The sequence below is a fragment of the Rhodnius prolixus genome, unplaced genomic scaffold (genome assembly GCF_049639745.1).
Source record: "Rhodnius prolixus isolate KJV_2025 unplaced genomic scaffold, Rpr scaffold_3, whole genome shotgun sequence".
In the NCBI taxonomy this organism is placed as follows: domain Eukaryota; kingdom Metazoa; phylum Arthropoda; class Insecta; order Hemiptera; family Reduviidae; genus Rhodnius; species Rhodnius prolixus.
In genome coordinates this window covers 40,860,967-40,879,812 of record NW_027411603.1, presented here as the reverse complement: position 1 = coordinate 40,879,812, position 18,846 = coordinate 40,860,967, and the positions used below count along the sequence as shown (strand labels likewise).

The following is an 18,846-nucleotide window of genomic DNA, read 5'->3' as shown; positions in this document are numbered from 1 at the left end:
ATCTAGGTATTCTTCCCACAATGTTATATATATGTAATATAAAATAAATAAGATATGCATATTTTTAGGGCAGCTAATTATTCCAGTATTTTACTATAAGTAAAATTAGGGAGACTAAATTAAATTACAATTTATTGAGAAATCAATAATTGTTGAATAATCTACTTGTTATTAACTGTGAGTTATTTGTGCTCACGAATATTTCGGTAAGACGAATTCATGACTGAAATATTCTGTTAAATCCGTGATTCAAATTTAAACAGTAGCTGACTCTAACTTTGTCTTTTTCTACTTTAACATGCATGTATATGTGACTACTAAGAATAAAGGGCATATTAAAGATAAATCCAAAGAATAATTTGAAATGGAGTTAAAATAAAGTACCTATTTAAAAACGAAGATATAATATACATTTTATCATAATTATAACAAAATAATATTATGAATGATCTGGCCAGCATAAGGGTCTGTGACATCTAATAATTTCTAAAAAAATGTGAAGAAAAAGTTAATGCAGCAAAATTACTTAAATTATATCAACTAAGCATGAATGAAATGTTGGGTACTAGCTGATTTGTGTACCTTTTGGCGTTTAATCAACCCTTATACTTAACATTTTAAACTGTAAGTTTTTGTTAAAGAGATTTTTGTACCTTTTGGATAGATTTTCATTTTTGTCTACTTTACAAAGTTACTTATCTGCTTCACAGATTTTTTTAAAATTTAGAATAAGCAATTCTATCATTATAACCTGATAAGGTGTTAAGTCGGAACCATAACTACCATTGGAGAGATCTTTTTAAAGAATGATTATAGTTGCCATCCTCAATAACAATTTTTTTGAGAAAGCGTTTTGAATAAAATAGGAAGGTATTTGTACGTAATAAGCAAAATTAAACGGCGATTTCAGTACTTCCTCTTAAGAGGAGTAAGAAAAATAAACTGCGATTAGAGTACTTCTCTCTAAAAGGCAAAGATTTTGAATCGAACGACAATTCATTAATGTAAATAGGTTCACCCATTGATAATTTTAACGATTGCAGTACTTCCTCTTAGTAGGTGCAAGAGCTTGATGGCCCTTCACAGCCAAGTAGAGGAGCTTTAACAACTTATTCGAGCTGAATTTTATCAAAATCGGACTAAGCGTTATAGAAATATTGGTAATAGAAAGGGCCTTACTTGGGTGGGGCAAACTCCCCTCCTTATGAGGCACAGCGTTCAGACTTTTAAAGTGCAAATCTGTACAAAATTTCGATTCGAATGACACTACATTCATGACAATCGGTTCTCGTGTCGATAATTTGAAACGATTGCTATACTTTCCCTTAACAAGTGTAAGAGCTGATCGCCGCTTTAATGGTACGTAGAGGAGCCCTAACTCTATCATCCTACCAAATTATTTCAAAATCGGGCTTAGATTTACAGAGTAATTAGTAATAATAATTTTGGAGGGGGCCTTACATAAAGGGGGCTAACTCCTCTCCTATTCGATGTACAGCCTCGAGACCCCCAAAAGGCACATCTACATAAAATTCCGAATCGAATGACACCTCATTCATGAAAATCTGTTCGTGCGTTTAGGCGCTACGCAGTTTACAAAAAAGGTAACAACAAGAAGAAGAAGAAGAAGAAGAAGAAGAAGAACAACAATTTTTGAAAATGTAGTTTTTGTGCATTTTTCGCATCGTTTTTCTCGAAAACTAATTAATCTATGTTATTACGAAAAAATTACAGCTATAAAGGAGGGTTTGCCCTTTATTTTAAAGAAAATTTGGGAATTTTATCTTTTATAGAAAAAGAGAAAAAAATTGTCAAAGTTGGGTGTTTTTCAACATTACGCTTTTTCATGCAGTTTTTGACGATCAATCCTTATACAACTGTCCTACCGGACAGTTTTAATAATGTACAGTCCAATTTGAAGAAAAATTGCGTGACGGATTTTTTTTTATACTAATCAGCTGTTTCTTTAAACATTGAAAACCCATATGAGTTTTTAGGTGGGATTTTCCTACTTAGACGATTCGAATAGGTTTAGGATTAACATCAAATACACCGCGATTGAAATCGTCACAAGTAGTGATAAATTTAATACTGACAAAGCTGTTAATCGCCTTGAATATCACTAATATAACTTCAAATACGGTTAAGCAAAGCCTGTGTTATAGAAGTATCGGCATGGTTACTGTGAATTACTATGGTTTTTATGACTGCAGAGCTTTAGTACTAAACTTTATTGTTCGGTTGAAAATCAATTTTTCAACTGAAATTTTCACTGAAATCAATTTTCCACCCACTTCAGATATACCATTCTATGTGCATTGTGCATTTATGATGATAACTCTCGTATTTACTGGCTAGTTTTATTTCAATATATAAAAAAATACATACCTAAAAATATATTTTTATAAGAGACTTGGTGTTACATTATTGTGATCTTCCATTTTTGTCGTAATTTTTATCTAAGCAGCAGGGATGGGCTGACATTCCCGTAAATTTATTGCTATAGACTCGGCGTTTATTTCTGACAAAATTTGCTTTGAATTATCCCCGTGAATGAAATTAATTATTTTAATGTTACTGATGGGTTTCAGAATTTTAAAGCTCAAGTTTATTCTACTTAAATTAGGTTTTTTCTTATATTTAGATGTCGTGCAAAATTGTGATTAAGAAACTAATTGAAATTTCCACTTCCAGTTTAATAAAGATCTTAATATTTATTATTTTTTAAAAAAAGAAAAAAGTTCAAAGAAAATTGCGAACTTATTTTAAAGAAAAAGAAAGGATAAAAATATGGCGAAGTTAAGAGTTTTAGAAGAGGAGGAACAAGTGTTGTAAGTGAAAGGATTTAAGTTCTTTAAGTTGTCTGAAGTTTATCAATAAATATAAAAAGTTAATTAAGAATATATTGATTTATTTTAAAAGTTTATGTTTTTTGCAATTTATAAGTTTTTTCCTTTTAATTTACTTCCTGGCAGAAAAGAAGGGATAGTTAATAATTGCTAATTTTATTGATTTGAAGACAGTCCAAATCAGGAAATAGCAGCTTTGCCTGCATGTAAATCCTGGAATTTACTTCCAAAAGTACATGTCTCTCCTTTATTTCTTAAACGATATGTTTAGAGTTGTATAGGTAAGGAGCATTACCATTAACCGAACCGGGCTAGTAATCTGTGATGATTTATGCCAGATGTTGGCATACGTGAACGCCATTGTCTTCTAATGCTCGCCATAATAGAGCACTGAAAAATAAAAAAAAAAAATCACAGTTATGGCAAAATTTTACTTGACTCCAGATAGATTAGTAAAATATCGAAATCTGTGAAAACATCAAAGCTAAAGTAGGTTGCAAATAATAGAAAAGGTAACTGCTACCGATACAAGAGAACTTTTATGCATCTAAGAGTCATTGTTTGTTAAAACTGTTCGGGATCGAGGAAAAGACGAGATGGATTGTTGAAAAGATAGTTAGTTGTAAGTACATACCACTAAAAATATATGTAGTTATCAGATGAAAATGTAAACTGCAAAGAATTTGGATAGAATAGAAATGTTTTATTTTCTATTAAAATTAACGTTTGAAAAATTAAAAAACTCCTAGACGAGGAAAAGTTTGATGAGGCCTGCATTGGCACATATTATTTTATTTTAAATTGCCTATTCAATTCTTTTATCTTTTATTTTGTTTAATTTGAGTTACGTTTTATAAAAGCTCCTCTTGCGTAACCAGCATCAAATAAATACAATTTTAAAATTAATTCTGTTAAAGTTGCAGTTACTAAAATATTTGTTTATTTTGTCTCCGGTTTATTTAGAAACAGTTATATCAATAAAGACAGTTATTTTATGCAAAATATTCAGCCTGTTTTTTTTATGAATAATTAATTAAGAGAAAATTTAATGTGACTTCGTTTACACTGATAGAATATTTGTATTATGACTGTTCTCCAATCTCCGAACAATGTTGTTGTATTTATGAGGTCTAATAAGTAAGTTGCAAAATGAAAATAACAAATGTTGCACTACCGTGAATTTAAATTTGGATAGAATCTGACGATATTATGTAAATTAATGTTGTAACTTTTTTTGTTCTATGAAACTTCATCTAGTACGATTTGTAAAACTGATTTAATTCCTGTTTTTTCCTTGAACGATTAGCTATTATCATCATCATAGTCGATACTCTCGTTTATAGTCGTTTGTGAGTTAACTTTGTAGAGAATGAACCCGTTGACTTTGTGCTGCCTCAGTTCTTTACTCCACTCTTCAAACCTCTTTTACGTATTCTTCCTGGAGATTTCTGAGATTATAGTGCAGATCTCTGCCGTTGTTTGCGAGCAAACTGAGTCGAAAACACTTATTAATTTAATTTATTCAGAATTATGAAGCTGTAACACATTTAAATAATTCATTCATGTAAAAAAAGAAGCAGAAAAAAAATGGTTAAGTGAAAGATTCTGCATTGGAAATATGGTATTGAGATGTTCAATAACCGCTTGAGATTTTACATTTATCTTCAGTTACTTATTATTCAAGACAGGTTACTAGCTACCTATAGAATAACTTAGTAATTAATTGATTTATTCATTTAAATAATATGGTGGCAAAAAAAAAACTATATTGAGTGCTTTTTTATTTTCATTAATTCTAAATTACCATATCTTGATCGCTTTAGAATTTGTTACAGATCTTTTCGAAGATTAGGACAACTAGAGCCTAAGAGATCAAATCAATTAACTTTCTTGATATCTTTCTGACACATTTGCAAAAGGGGCGACCAAATGAAGAAATATTATCTCCTCTCTTCGATTAACCTTCTCAACCTAGCCTAGAGGCATGGTAGATTTCACGCCGAACTACAAGGGTAGAACATTCTCCCTTCACATTACCTAGGTCAAGACTAGCGGCACTACCTAAAATAAAAAAGCAGATTTCGTAAGATAAAATAGACAAGTCACAAATTGTAGCCTCAAGAAAGAGCAACAAGTTGAATGTACCAAGCAACCCTTCCAAGGAACGTAACGTACTTTTGTTTATATATAGTTCAGAGGAAGGAAAATTTTTAGTAGTTAGGTATGCGTTCGACTTCTGCTAACATGATCGCAGCTAAACGCTGAAGAATTACATTGCGGTTGTTTAAATATACGCTCGCTCAGTATTTAAATTATAGTCGATACTGTTGAGAACAGTAGTGCTGCGTGGTTATATTTTCTGTGTACCTTCACAATTTTATATCTGTAAAATCCTTAAAGAATTTCTCCAAATATCAGTCTTATCTGGGCCATGATCATGAGATTATGTTGGGAAATGCTCGTATTAAGGGAGCAATCCCTGTAGTTGCAACTCTGTTTACTCTCTTTCAAAAGTGTATGCACAGATCACGTAGTGCTGTCTCCGAGCTAGCTCAGTGTCACAAATGAGAGTACGTGATGAGAGAACGCTGGCACACTCTAGGTCGCAGGAAGAGGTTGGGAAGCGAGGAGATAGAGAGCGTCATCGTCGTTTTAAACGACGTGGTGGATTATCACAATGGGCATGTGATGTAAAGATTAGACTAGAGGTTCAAGTTATTGATTGAGTTGGGAATTTTGGAGAAAAAAAATGGGCATGGATTATTTCATTGACATGGGAAACTTTAAGGTCACGGAGATCTTTGGGACAATATATTAGATGTCTCCTACCTGTGTAGTACAGGAGACATCTAAAGTAGTTTTCAATTTCTTGACTGTTTTTTTAAATGACGTGTAATTTTGAACTGAAAAAGGCAAATTTAAGATTGAGATGAAAAAGAAAGAGATGAGAGAGATACCTTCCTCTTATCGTCTTGAATGGTTCATTATTCAGAGAAGGTTTACTTCGAGTCACTGTTCTGTTTCCTTACTTAATGACCTCTCTTAAGCAATCAGAGACTTTAACGTACCGAAAAATCTACGGTTACCTAAAGAATGGGGATGAATCCTCAATTCTATGAGTCATAGCACATACAACATAAGACTATTTAGTGCATCTGCGAACTATGCGACTTATACACCATATATTATAATAAATAACCACTGATTGTAGCTTATTTGTGAATTTATATTCTGTACAAATTACAATTTACTTACAATTTTTGTTTTTTATTTGTTAACAGGCTGAGAATTTATTAATGGACTGTAATATGAATATTAAAATAGCAGATTTTGGGTTCAGTAATTATTATACACCAGGAGAACAATTGGCAACTTGGTGCGGTTCGCCACCGTATGCAGCGCCAGAAGTATTCGAGGGTAAAAAGTACACTGGGCCGGAGATCGATATCTGGGTAACTTGAATTCTAATTTTGAACTTTTTCTTAATTTTTTTCTTTTTTTTATTAAGTTATTAATTTTTTTATTCTATTTTTAGAATAAATTAAGTTTTTAAACCTAAAAATGGATTTTTAATTAATAAAATAGAGAGAGCTAAAATGAATCATGGCCATTCCTCTTCAGTACTGCGAGAGTATATACTTTATCCTTTTTAAATTAGTTTTAATGGACAAAATTAAAATAAATTGTTAATTAAATAGCCAAATTATAGGTCAGTGAGGATGGCGAAATAATTAAAATGCTAATTTTATTTAAGACTTTTTAAATTTATTTATTTAAAGGCTAGTGGCAAATTTTCATATCTTTTGTTAATTTAATTGTAACCCAACTGATTCGTTTTTCCACTCGAAAAATCTATTTAGAAGAATAAGTTAAAGGATTAAGCTTTTATTCAATAAATGTTGCTCTTTATTGAAATGGAAATTGCTCGAAAGATAATAGCCATAGACCAAAATGAAAAATAAAGTTTTGTATTATGATATTAATTAAATATTACAAAATTAAATTTTAAATTATATTAGAAGGTATCTTTTTTATTTTATCTGTCCGGTTAGAGAGTCCATCATCATATCTTGTCTTTTAGTCACCATGGTTTAAAGACTACTTATAAAACAACTTTTACCTAGAGCTCAATTAATACAAAGTTCCTCGCAATGTTCTAGTTTCTGTTGCTATGAAGCGTTATACCTCACAGATCTGTCTCTTTCTGTTGGAGTTATACTGTGGATCTCCTAGAAATAAAGTCATTCTTTTTAAAGACCCCTGCAGGACCCATTAATCCATCTAAACCTTTCAAAGTTTAAATTACTTTCTTTTTGAAGAAATTAGATTATTCTTAAAAGATTCTTTGAAAGTAACAAAGATACGAGAGTCAAAGTTATTTATTTATTCCAATGCGATTTCATAAAAAAAAAATATTTTATAAAAAGAAAAGGTAATTTTTTTATTGGCTAAAATAATATTGCGTTTTCTAACTTGTTTTATTCTCTCTCTTTTAGACCAATAAAAAACAAATAACGTCATGTCATTCAACAAATGCAATGAAAGAAAAATAATAGAAAAAATGAAGTGTCTTCTGGCATTATTCCAAAGCAATAATCAACGATGCCATTTTTTTATGTATTCACGAATATTCAGACAAACAAGTGGGCGTATTGATCGTATTTTTCTCATAACTTTCTTTTCAATAATCTAAAAAAGACAAATGTACAATAAACTGCTGTTTTTTTGTTTCGCAACTGTACTTCCACGAATGTCAAAGGAAATAAACACTACCAAAAATTCTCTTTTTTCATCGAATCGTTTTTCCCGTTTAGAATGTTTTAAAAAAAAATGATAACATTTTTCCTGATAAATGATTCCTGCTATATGTCTATCAACATTTTTCCTGATAAATGATTACTGCTACATATATGACGGTCTCCGGACTAAAAATTTCTTCTTTAGAATGCTCCTTTTTGACCACTTTAATCGTTGTTGAAGATTTAACATTATTATCTGAGATCAAGATTTCCAAGCGCGAAACAATTTTTCTATCAGACGATTTCACACACGCTAGATTTTCAAAAGGTTTTGCTCCTGAAATTTTGACATTTTCCAAAGTAACAGTGCCCCTTTTATCTTCATCATTTATCACCATTTTTTTCCCCCCGCCATTTTTAATTTTCAAGTCAAACGGTTTTAAATTCTTCTTGAGGAACCCGCTGTTTGAACTGCATAACTTCTGAGACATGGATAAATGAGACTAAAGATGTACAGTTTCTTCTGCTGTAGAGGATTCAACAGGTGTCTTTAAGTATCTCTTCTTATCCTCCATTCAGATATTCTGCTCATTACTGTCACAAACGTTTGGAGATAATATGATTATCGCGGAATTTATTTAGAATAATTTACTGTATGTTTCGCCGGCTCTCCAAAGAGGCCACAGTTGTAGTACTGTTATATGTTAGTACTGTTTAAGTAATTCTGATTTTGGAAACACTCTTTTTATCTCATCTGAGAGTATTCTTCCTTTTTTTTTTCGTCTAAAATCTCACCATCGTGATAAATTATTATGATGATAACTTAACCGTTAAATGACTCGTCTTTTTTCGCTCTTATTCATAAAAAAATTCTCTTTATTTTTGTGGAAATATTTTTTCAGTCCTTCAAAGAAATGGGGCCAGTCTTATAGGGAATTAGCCCTATTATTATACTTGCTCAAGTTTTCAATCTGCTCTTAATTGTTTTTTGCATAGAAATTGTCTCTGTTGTTTTGAGAAAAAGTATTCACTCCGAATCCATTGCGCCCTAAAACATCTATTGTAGCTTCCTTGGTTTGTTTTGGAAGATAGCCATTTGTAAGCTGTAGTTGTGCATCAAAGTGTGTTCGCTGTTTAACTAAAATTTACCCTACTACTAAGTAGTCATTCTATATACTCCGAGTCGTGATTTCGGTTGCTTATACCAAAAGAATGATGTTAGTAGTTGTGAAAAAACTCTTTACTCCTGCGGGAGCTGACTATGGATGTGATTTATCCTCCATCCCTGAACACTTTCATCTTATTCAATGTTTTTTTTTTTTACCTTTTTTTTCTTTTCTTTTTTATTTATTTAAAATGAGGTTTAAATAAGAAGTGTTTAGTTGGCGAAGGCACATTAATGTAATATGTAGTTATTGTGTTTAATTGGCCAGGTAACAAGGTAACATGTGTGTCTGTTACTGCAGAGCCTGGGAGTGGTCCTGTACGTACTAGTTTGTGGCGCACTTCCCTTTGATGGATCTACACTGCACACTCTCAGGGATCGGGTACTTTCTGGCCGGTTCAGAATACCCTACTTTATGAGTTCAGGTAATATACACTTTTTCTTGTTTTCTTATTTTATGTTCTCTTGGGACTACTTTTTTTTTTTTTTGTAACAAAATTAGTCTCATTGTAACGAAAACATTGTCACTTTTTAATTTTAAGTTTAATATGAAGAAAGCAGAAGAAGCATGATAAAATTTAGTGTAAAATTAAACATTTCTTAACCACAATTAAGCTCCAGGTTTCTTCTCTTTAGTTAAACTCTCTTACTTTGGGATCAGTTGTGTCGGTTGTCCTTATTAACTTGAAATACTAATTTATTTCAAACTGAACAAATTATTTACTTTTATAAGGCAAAATTTATTGAAAATGAGAAAAATTCCTGCAAAATACAATATTTATACACTGGGAAAAGGGAAATTTTCCAAGTCAAATTCATTTAATGAAACCTTTTGGATTAAAAGAGCCCAAATAATTTTTTATCGCATTGCAGGGCTTAGTAATCCAAAAAGTTTCATTAAATGAATTTGACTTGGAAAATTTCCCTTTTCCCAGTGTATAAATATTGTATTTTGCAGGAATTTTTCTCATTTTTGAAAAGTCCCATTCCCTTCCACAAAAAAAGGATGATTTATTTGTTAAGTAAGCTTTGAAATGCGTGAAATCTTTGTTTTTGCCTTATTTTGCTCAAAAATGTCTTTTTTATTGATTTTGAATGTCGAAATTTCATTTTTATCATTTATAAAACACATCAATCTGTCGGAAATTCCCTCAGCTTCAAAATGCATGCATTGGTTTTGCAAAAAACTGTATTGTTGTTCCATTCATTAGGCTTAACAATGCAAACAAAGGCCGTTTTTTGGCCTGAAAAATTAAAAAAAATAAAAAAATCCGCAACGTAAACCGATTTGGTTTTTCAGTGGATTTTGGTTAGTTTTGACCCAAATAATAAGGAGAAAGAAAAATTTTTTCATGTTGGTGAACTTTTCAATTAAAATCGTGATCTAGGCGAACCGTGATATTGTATATTTCGAGTTTACCATTAAGATTTTTACAAATTTTTGTCGCAAATAAAAACCCAAAGAAATTCAATATTTTAAATAATGGCAAATCCTCAGGTTATTTTTTTAAAAAAAATAAAAATAAATGAAACAAAAATAAACAAAAAAACCTGAAATAGATTTAAATATTTTTTCATTTATTTATTGCTCTACACAATATAATTCAATAAAAAGAAAGAAAAACTGTCCCCACTCACAAATCTGTTGCCGCCTCGTGTGTCTCAGATTATGTTTTTTTTTTTTTTTATCTGAATACATTATGGTCTTTGACATTTATTTCCACACATGGCACGCAGTTCACCTCACCAACTTCTACAATAAATTCTCGCCCCCAAGGCAACCAGTTTTATTTATGCATTTTTTCCTACCCATAGTCTACTAACAAATTGTTGAATAAAATGGAATTTTGCATCATTCAGACAGAACATTGTGTTTGTTGTAGAATTTTATTTAAACAATTTTTAGCTTAGAAAAAAAATAGTATTTTTTTTTTTTAATGTTTTTTCATTGTTAAATATTAAACGTGGATAATGATAAATTGAAGAATATAAATATTATAGGTTATCCTGCAATGGTTTGAGGAAGTATTTTTTTTTTAAATGAAAAAAATTTATTGTTGCTCTATGTTCAGATTACCATTGGTAATTGAACTTCTTTGTTTTGATTCTAAGTTGGATGTTATAACAGCTCCTTACCTACTAACCATGCGGTTAGCGTATTAGATTCCCACCGGTGGTCCCGGGTGCGAATCCAGCTGCTGGCCCTTAGATTTTCTCTTCCTAGGAGCTTCTTGCAGCTCACTGTCCGGTGATGGACAGTGTTGTCTGTAACGAGAGAACACTGTCCCAGAGGCCGGGCGCCAATAATCTCAGATGTTAACGCGCCTTAAAATCATTTTAAAAAATAATAATATTAACAAAATTATTATTTAATAGTGTGACTATTCAATACATTAATTTGAATATTATTTTAAAAAAAGTAATCTGTTCTTAAAATAATTTTCCCATAGCTTAGAATGTAGGAGAAGTGAGGTTCAAGGGTGGTGTACATTTAGGGTTTCTATTATGAGGATTTGTAATGGGGTAAACGAAGGTGTACTCCAGTAAAACTGATCGGGGGTGAGGAGAGCTTCTAGTGACGTCAGTAGTATGACGCACGAACTCCCTCCACGAAGCTGAGTGAACAACCATTGGATGGCAGAGTGTTCAATCTCCTCTTACCCCGAGCTCCGTGCTCAACTTTTATATTTTCTCCCTTTCAATTTCTTTTTTCTATAATTTTGATAATATTACAATACTTCTTTATGCGTATGCTTTTTTTTTCTTCTGCTTTCTGCTATAAAAAAACCAAGAAAACAGTGACCCTTGCCTCTCTAATTCTTCAGCTATCCTTGGAATGAAAGAAAAAGGATAAATTGTTATTATTTTTTTTTTAAAGTAGTACGCTATTGATTTCTTTCCAATTTACAAAATAAAAAGTTCAAATATATAAAGTGAAGTAAAGTAATCGCCTATTTTTTCAGGCGGGGCTTAACGTCCAACTATTAATTAGGTGTCGTGGACGGAGGCGACTAGCAAACATACTTTACTGTTAATTTCTTCTATTAACCATTAAATAAAATCCACGGCCTAAGACCGGGAATCGAACCCAGTACCACAATACATATTAGCGTTGCGGGTCTCACCTCTAACCCGCTCGGCTACCGTGGCGCCTAAGTTCAAATATATATTTAATGGCTGAGAGAAGACGAAAAGTGTAGAAAATATTTCTTTTCAAACTGTGCACTGCCACCTGCAGTCTAAAGTGCCCACTGCTTTTACTAATTATATTTTCCAAAAGCATTGGAGAAAAAAATCCCGAAATGTGACTTAATTGGTTGCAGTCGCGCAGTCTAGGTTGTAGTTTCAAACTAAAACTGGCCGTACATACTAAGCAATTTCATGTGTAAAGAAATGCATCTCTACTGCAATTAAGTTGATGAGTCGTCACTTTAGTGGAATGCAAAACTTTATTCGTGCAAATATTCTAACAATAAGTGACTGAAGTTATTTTTTCTTTTTCAAGATAATTGCTAAAACTGAAGTAAGTTCGTTCCCTCTTCTGGTTGAAGGATTTTAGACCAAAATGTAACTTAATTTTGCCATACTACTCCCTCTTTTAGGTGAAACGAAAAGTTAATATGTTCATTATCAGTGCCTAATTTGCCGCCTATTATTTAAGCATTTCTACCACTTCTTTTTAAGTTTTTTAAATACTTTTCAAAAATATATACATATTTGAAACTTCACTTAAATATTCATCTTGGCACAAAGCTTTTGAAGAATCATTGAGAATGCATTATTATTTCGTGGTAATAGGAGATGCGTGGGTTGCAATGGCATTATTATCTGTTATTACCAGTAAGTTGAGATCGATTCCTGAATTAGGAATGCCATATCTGTAATTATTGACTTCCATCTATCACCAGCCTATACCATTATAGTTGAACATCTAAAGTACCAAAACTTTTAGTAATATGACCTCTCCTCTGAATTTACTGTAATTTGAGTTTCACGTTTCCACACATTATAAACCTAAAATCTCTTGACTTAATTATTTATTAGGAGATCATTGTTTGAATATTAACAGATGGTTGAAAGTTATTTTCAATTCAATTTTACTTCTTAGTTCTCAAACGTCTAACGGTCAGGAATAAAAAAAAAAATGCATGCTGGGACATGTCGGCGATTAAAAAAAAAAAAAAAAAAAAATTGAAAAATTAGTTCCTAAAAATATTGAATATATATAAATATATATCTATTGATAATGCACATGCACCAGTCTCACTTGTGTTTTACAAGATTTTAAAATTAATATCCACAAAAATCTGATGATAATTGTAAGCGACAAATTTATACCGTGATTGCCACAGTTTAAAGAAGTGATAAATTTGATTTACTTTTCTAACATGTTCAAAAATGATCAATCAGTTCTGTTAAAACAAAATTTGTATCTTTGGAACATTCATTTCCTTTTTTTTTTTACTTAAAACTGAATCCATTTTTTGCATTTGGTACTTATCTTTTAAAAATAAAAAAAAATAAAAAAACAGTATATACTTGTTTTTTTCACTTAATTAATGACTAGAAGTTTTGTTATTGAAGTATGGTCTACCCAGTATCTATCAATACGTATTTATCATTCTAAAAAAGCAATAACTTTGACCGTAATAATAACCTATTTACTTAACCTAATCCCAACGAAAAGGAGTGACGTGTATAAGGCATATGTTTGAGGTAGATTAATTAATCCTTTGGGCGCCCAATATTTCATACCCTACTTTTCACTTGCTAATAATTAATTATGAGCCGAACATTTGTTTTCTCTTGGATCCGCATATTTCTTGAGCTTCTAAATCAATTGATTAAATAATATCTCCCATTATAAATAAATAAAATTACTCATGTCCAAAATATTTATAACCCGCTTTTTTTTTTCTGTATGGGTTCTAGCCGGTTTTCGATGTTCTTCTTTCTTACTCATCAGATTTATAATTATGAGCCAATCTATGAAAATGAATGAAAACCAGAAGCTGAGAAATAGAGATCTTGTCTGTACTTTTATTTTCTCTCATTGTTTGTTGTACTCTTTCCAATTTTCAAGTGTTTCTTTCAAAGAAAGGGTACTCCTAATGTAATTGAAAGAAATATGGCCTCTATTCACAATTCATTTGTTTTTGTTTTTTTTAAAGAAAGGCCGCCATTTAAGAAAAAAAAAAGATTGAGATGGCAGAAAATACAATATTATGCACAATTAATTATAATTTTCATTACTTAAGAAGTTACTCACAGATTTATTTTGAAAACGGATTCCATGTTTAGTTTAGTTTTCCCCCCAAAAATATTATTATTAAAGTTTATTGCATGTCTTATCAGAAGTACCGTTGGTACCTTTGAATTGAATAAATGTTATTGTACAATTATTATTACTCTATTCTATATTACTTTCGATTAAACTTCTTCTTTTTTTTTACAACTGACAACTCTGACTAATGCTAATGCAAAAGTAAATCTTTGCAGTCCAGTCTGATTTTAAAGACTGCAATTCTATTTTCAAAACCTAAATTTTTCTAACCGTAAAGTCCTATCGACTGACAACGTACCTAAATTTTCTTCAAATTTAATGAATTCTTTGTTAGCTTTTGAGGTGCAGACATAAATTTAAAATACTTTTACCAACGCTCCGGTAAAAGTATTTCTTTCTTCCAGGTCTGCAAAAAAAGAAGGCAAATGTATTATTGAATTTATTCTTTTTCCCAGATCCTTTTGGGGAAAAATAATTTTTTTTTTTAATGACTGGTGTTCCTGAAAAACCAACAAATAATTCATTAAGATATTACGGTCGATAACTGTGTACTATTAACGAACATTTTAATCGAATTTATTTTATCAATTTTTTTTTTTTTTTTAATTTTACAGATTGTGAATCATTAATAAGAAAAATGCTTGTATTGGAGCCAAGTAAAAGGTATTCAGTTGATCAAATAAAGAAACATCGGTGGATGGTTGAAGAAGCTCCCCGCCTGTTGCCCAGTACCAGTATGGGAGACAATAAGCATGCGGAACCCAATGAACAAATTCTGAGACTAATGCAAAGCTTGGGAATTGATGCCATCAAAACTAAAGAGGTATTTTCTAGTTCACTGTAGATCCAAAATTCTTCAAAACGCTTTTTAATTTTCGTTCAGATACGTAATAATCATAAAATGTACTCACATTTTTAGTATTTGTAGCATTTTAGTTATTCCTAGATCTAATCTTTGCCTTTTTCTCATACCTACTAGAATCACAAAAAAATTAAATGATACTTCATTTTTGTTTCAGTCCTTAAAAAATGGAAGTTACGATCATCATGCTGCCATATATTTCTTACTGTTAGAAAGGTTAAGGCAGCATAGAAGCACCTTCTTGTTAACTCAAGAACCTGCACCAACTCCTCCGCCACCACCTCAAGTTAAACACAATGTAGACTCGTCGCAGACTAGACGTCCTAGTACTATTGCTGAACAGGCCATGCGTAAACTTGGTTTAAGTAGCATGAGCGCTATGACCAGTCAACAGTCTGCAATAGTACCATCCCAGGAGCAGATACCATATAGAAGGCTGACTGCCGAACCAGTCAGACACTGTTACACTCCTGATTCAATGGCTAGAGAACAACAGATTCAGACGGCTTTGCAGCAGTTGACTGTGGCAAATATAGAATCAGTTTCGACTGTGGTTTCTGAAGCGCAGAGGCCTTCAGGTGTTAGTAGATCGCCAATACCTAGTGAAGGAACCGCGAGATTACAATCACATCCTCCATTCAGAGAACCTGTAGCGCCGCCTCCAGTGCCCCCTCTACCTACAGCTAGTCAACCTCAACCTCAAGCCGAACAACATTCTTCACTCCCTTATAGTTCATATCGTTCTGCTACCGAAGCAGCAAATTATAATCTACCTAAAACTTTTACTACCACTTCATTTGGTGGCACTTTTTCTGCCGCATCTACAGCATATTCAAGGCCTGAAAGTGCAATGGGCGTTGCACCACAGTATTCTAGTTCAACTGATGAAGGTGTAGAAACAGATCTGGAAGATTCCGCCGGAGCATCACAGTTGCCTCAGCAAAGGTTATCGTACGCAAGTTCCTCATCTTCTAGTGGTGTCGGAGTTCATAATAAAAGTTTAAGTCAGCATCTAAGTTCAGATTCTTCGTGCTCATCCTGCCACGTTTCTTCTTTGCATAGCAATTTTTCTACTTTTGAAAGTAGCTTAGATTATCAATTTGAAACTGAATTAGGATCCAGCCTACCTTCATGCACGACACAAGGCTCTAGTAAACCTATTACAGAAAACATAGTAATTAGCACAAGTGCCATTCATCCTGGGGTTTATGTCAGCAGCGACGGATCAAATCGTTCCTGGTGTAGACATGCTAATCACAGCCATACTCCTCCACAAGGTGGCCATTTTAAAACTCGTAAAATAACTAGATCTCCGGTTGATTTCCGAGAAGGAAGAAGAGCATCAGATGGTTTGGTAGCTCAACGTGGAGCTGCGGTTACTACAGATGGTTCAACATTAAGCCCTCCAATAAATACTAATGTAGCGTTTAATAGTCAAAAATTGAATGAAAGTGGCAAAACAAAAGGTGTGATGGAGCTGCACCTTGTGCAACGTGAACATCAAGCTTTAAAATCTTTATATCAAAGTTCTGTTACCCAAGAAGAATTAATGCAAAGACAATTGCAGCATACAGAATACAGACAACGAGACAATACCACGGACACCAGGCAACAAAACTTGCCTAAAAGAATTAGCCTGCCAGAAAATTTTACCTTTCCTACACCCGGAATGAGCCAATCGATAGACGCTGAATTACTTTCTAGCGTTTCAACAACTGCATCTTCTAAAACACCACTACAACAGCAATTAATGCAACATAGATTGTTACAACAAAAAAGGCAAATCTTACAAAAACAAGGCGCCTTTCAAACAGTCAATCCTGAAACGTCAGTAAATATGATGCTCAATAAAAGGCAAATGCTAAGACAAGCGTCATATAAACTTGCTCAACAAACACAAATAGTTCCTCCATTACCAATACATTGTGAAACCGAATTTCCTACTATTGCTGAAGATAGTACAAACGGTGTAGGTTCACCAAGATTATTGCAGCCATTAGTCGATGATAAATTTCAACCAGTTGTTGAAACAAATACAGAACAATGGAGTACGTTTCCAAACACCTTCGCATCCTGTCAAATCAGTGAAAATGCACCTCAGTGGTCCGTTACAAATGCCAGTGAAGCTGGAGCAATGTCAAGTTTATGGCAACCTTCTCTATACACTACAACTCAACCAATTCCAACTTGGAGCCAGGTATTACATAAGTAGACTTACTAACTAGTTAGTCCTTCTCAATCCAATCCATTGCCTCCAGCGTAGAAGGCAATATGTTATTAATTTGTTTATTTTAGTTTACTTTTTTTAGTTACTGAATTGGCTGAAATAGTTATATTTTACAATTACCTAGTTTCAAATTTGTCAAAAGCCAGTGTGAAGCTAAAAACCCTAATTATTTAGTTTGTTCCTAGTTCTCATATAAATTTATCATTTAATATTCATACCATAAGGCATTGTTTTGTTTTTATTATTCATCAAGTCCAATTATTTTAATTGAAATGTATTTTTAGTTGGTACCAGTTTTATTGAATACCTGAAGTGCTGGCAGAAATAATGTTACAGTTGCACTTCTTTCCAAAACATCATAATTTTGTAAATTGCACACTTTTCTCTAGCCTGGCGTAAATGCTTTTTGCACTCGCCCGAAAATCACTTATTTTAAATTGAAAAGCGTACACACATATTAAATACACACAACCATTATTATCGTCATTCAAATCCATTTAATTAATTAGACTGTACCTATACAAGCGATTCCACGGAATTGCAATACTCAATTAAGGTAAACTTAATAGCTGAACAGTATTTCATATAAAAGTGTTTCAACCCGCGAAAATTGTTTAACGAACAACCACGCTAAGATATTTGTATACAGCAGAAATTGTTTGAGTTAGTGAACATTCAAATCTCCAAGGCTTCATTCCTTCTATCGTTTCTGCCCCTGTTCCACGTCCAACAGTGGTGTTGGCTATTTTTTTTAAGCAACTGTTCGACCTCATAGATCCATTTTATGTCTTTTTGCAAATTCTTACTTTAAAAAAACCGTGCTTACGCTATAGTTAAGTCCCTTTGTTTGTAATATCATTAAAAATTCATATTTCCTTCAAACCAATTATTTTGTCTTAATTACATCTTACTGCAATGAACTGTCTCTCGTAGACAACCTCCATTAACCATCATTAAAAATTCCCATTTTTTCCTGATTTCTTACTGTTCACTTCTAAGAAAATTTGCTTATTTTTATTATTGGTCTACCTAGGTCTCTATTATTGTAAGGACCTCTCAGTCTTCAGCATTCTGAACTTATATTTCAGTGGGATCTTACGTTAGAGAAGCAATAGGCCTTTTGCTCAAATAACTACTATAAAATTATCTCTCTTATAATCTCCTTCAACCTTAAAAAATATGCAGACCTATTCTGGCTTGTATCCTTACGCTTTCAAAACAAACCAGAGCCAACTTCACACGAACAATTGCTCAGTTGCTGCATTAGTCCATCTTCTCTGTTACTGTTGAAACGACCACTCTACCAAAGAATTCGATCTAACGGTAACTATATTCTTTAATAAAATAAAAAATGTGAACAAGATCATGGACCATGGGACTAACATACATAGTAGTCGAAAATTGTGAATAGATCTTGAGCAATAACTAATTTCTTGCGCCGCGAAAAGTTATTCTTTGTCTTTAAACAACATAAGAGAAGTAATTTACACAGTCCGTGATATATTTTTAAAATTAATTTTTCAGTTAATAATAAAATTAGTTGGTTTATTTCAGTTGAAAAATATGTTCATTTTATCTTCTTTCGCATAATATAGAGCTTTCTTTTCCCGTTTGTTCTTGCATTTTTACAAATCTGAAAGCCTTAAATATCCATTTAAGAAATAAAATTTAGTTTTGATAATAACTAATTTGTTATTTATTTTTAAAAACCATTTGAATG

The 18,846-nt window shown here is 32.2% G+C and overlaps 1 protein-coding gene across 1 annotated transcript in view; it reads left to right on the top strand.

Moving 5' to 3' along the window:
* Sik2 (Salt-inducible kinase 2) overlaps positions 1-18,846 on the top strand; it is a 113,961-nt gene that overhangs the window by 88,791 nt on the left and 6,324 nt on the right. Inside the window, exons 5-8 of the mRNA XM_074125167.1 lie at positions 6,131-6,301; positions 9,055-9,178; positions 14,652-14,860; positions 15,057-17,096. Of these exons, the coding sequence (XP_073981268.1) occupies positions 6,131-6,301; positions 9,055-9,178; positions 14,652-14,860; positions 15,057-17,096 (2,544 nt within the window). The remainder of the gene's footprint in view (positions 1-6,130; positions 6,302-9,054; positions 9,179-14,651; positions 14,861-15,056; positions 17,097-18,846) is intronic.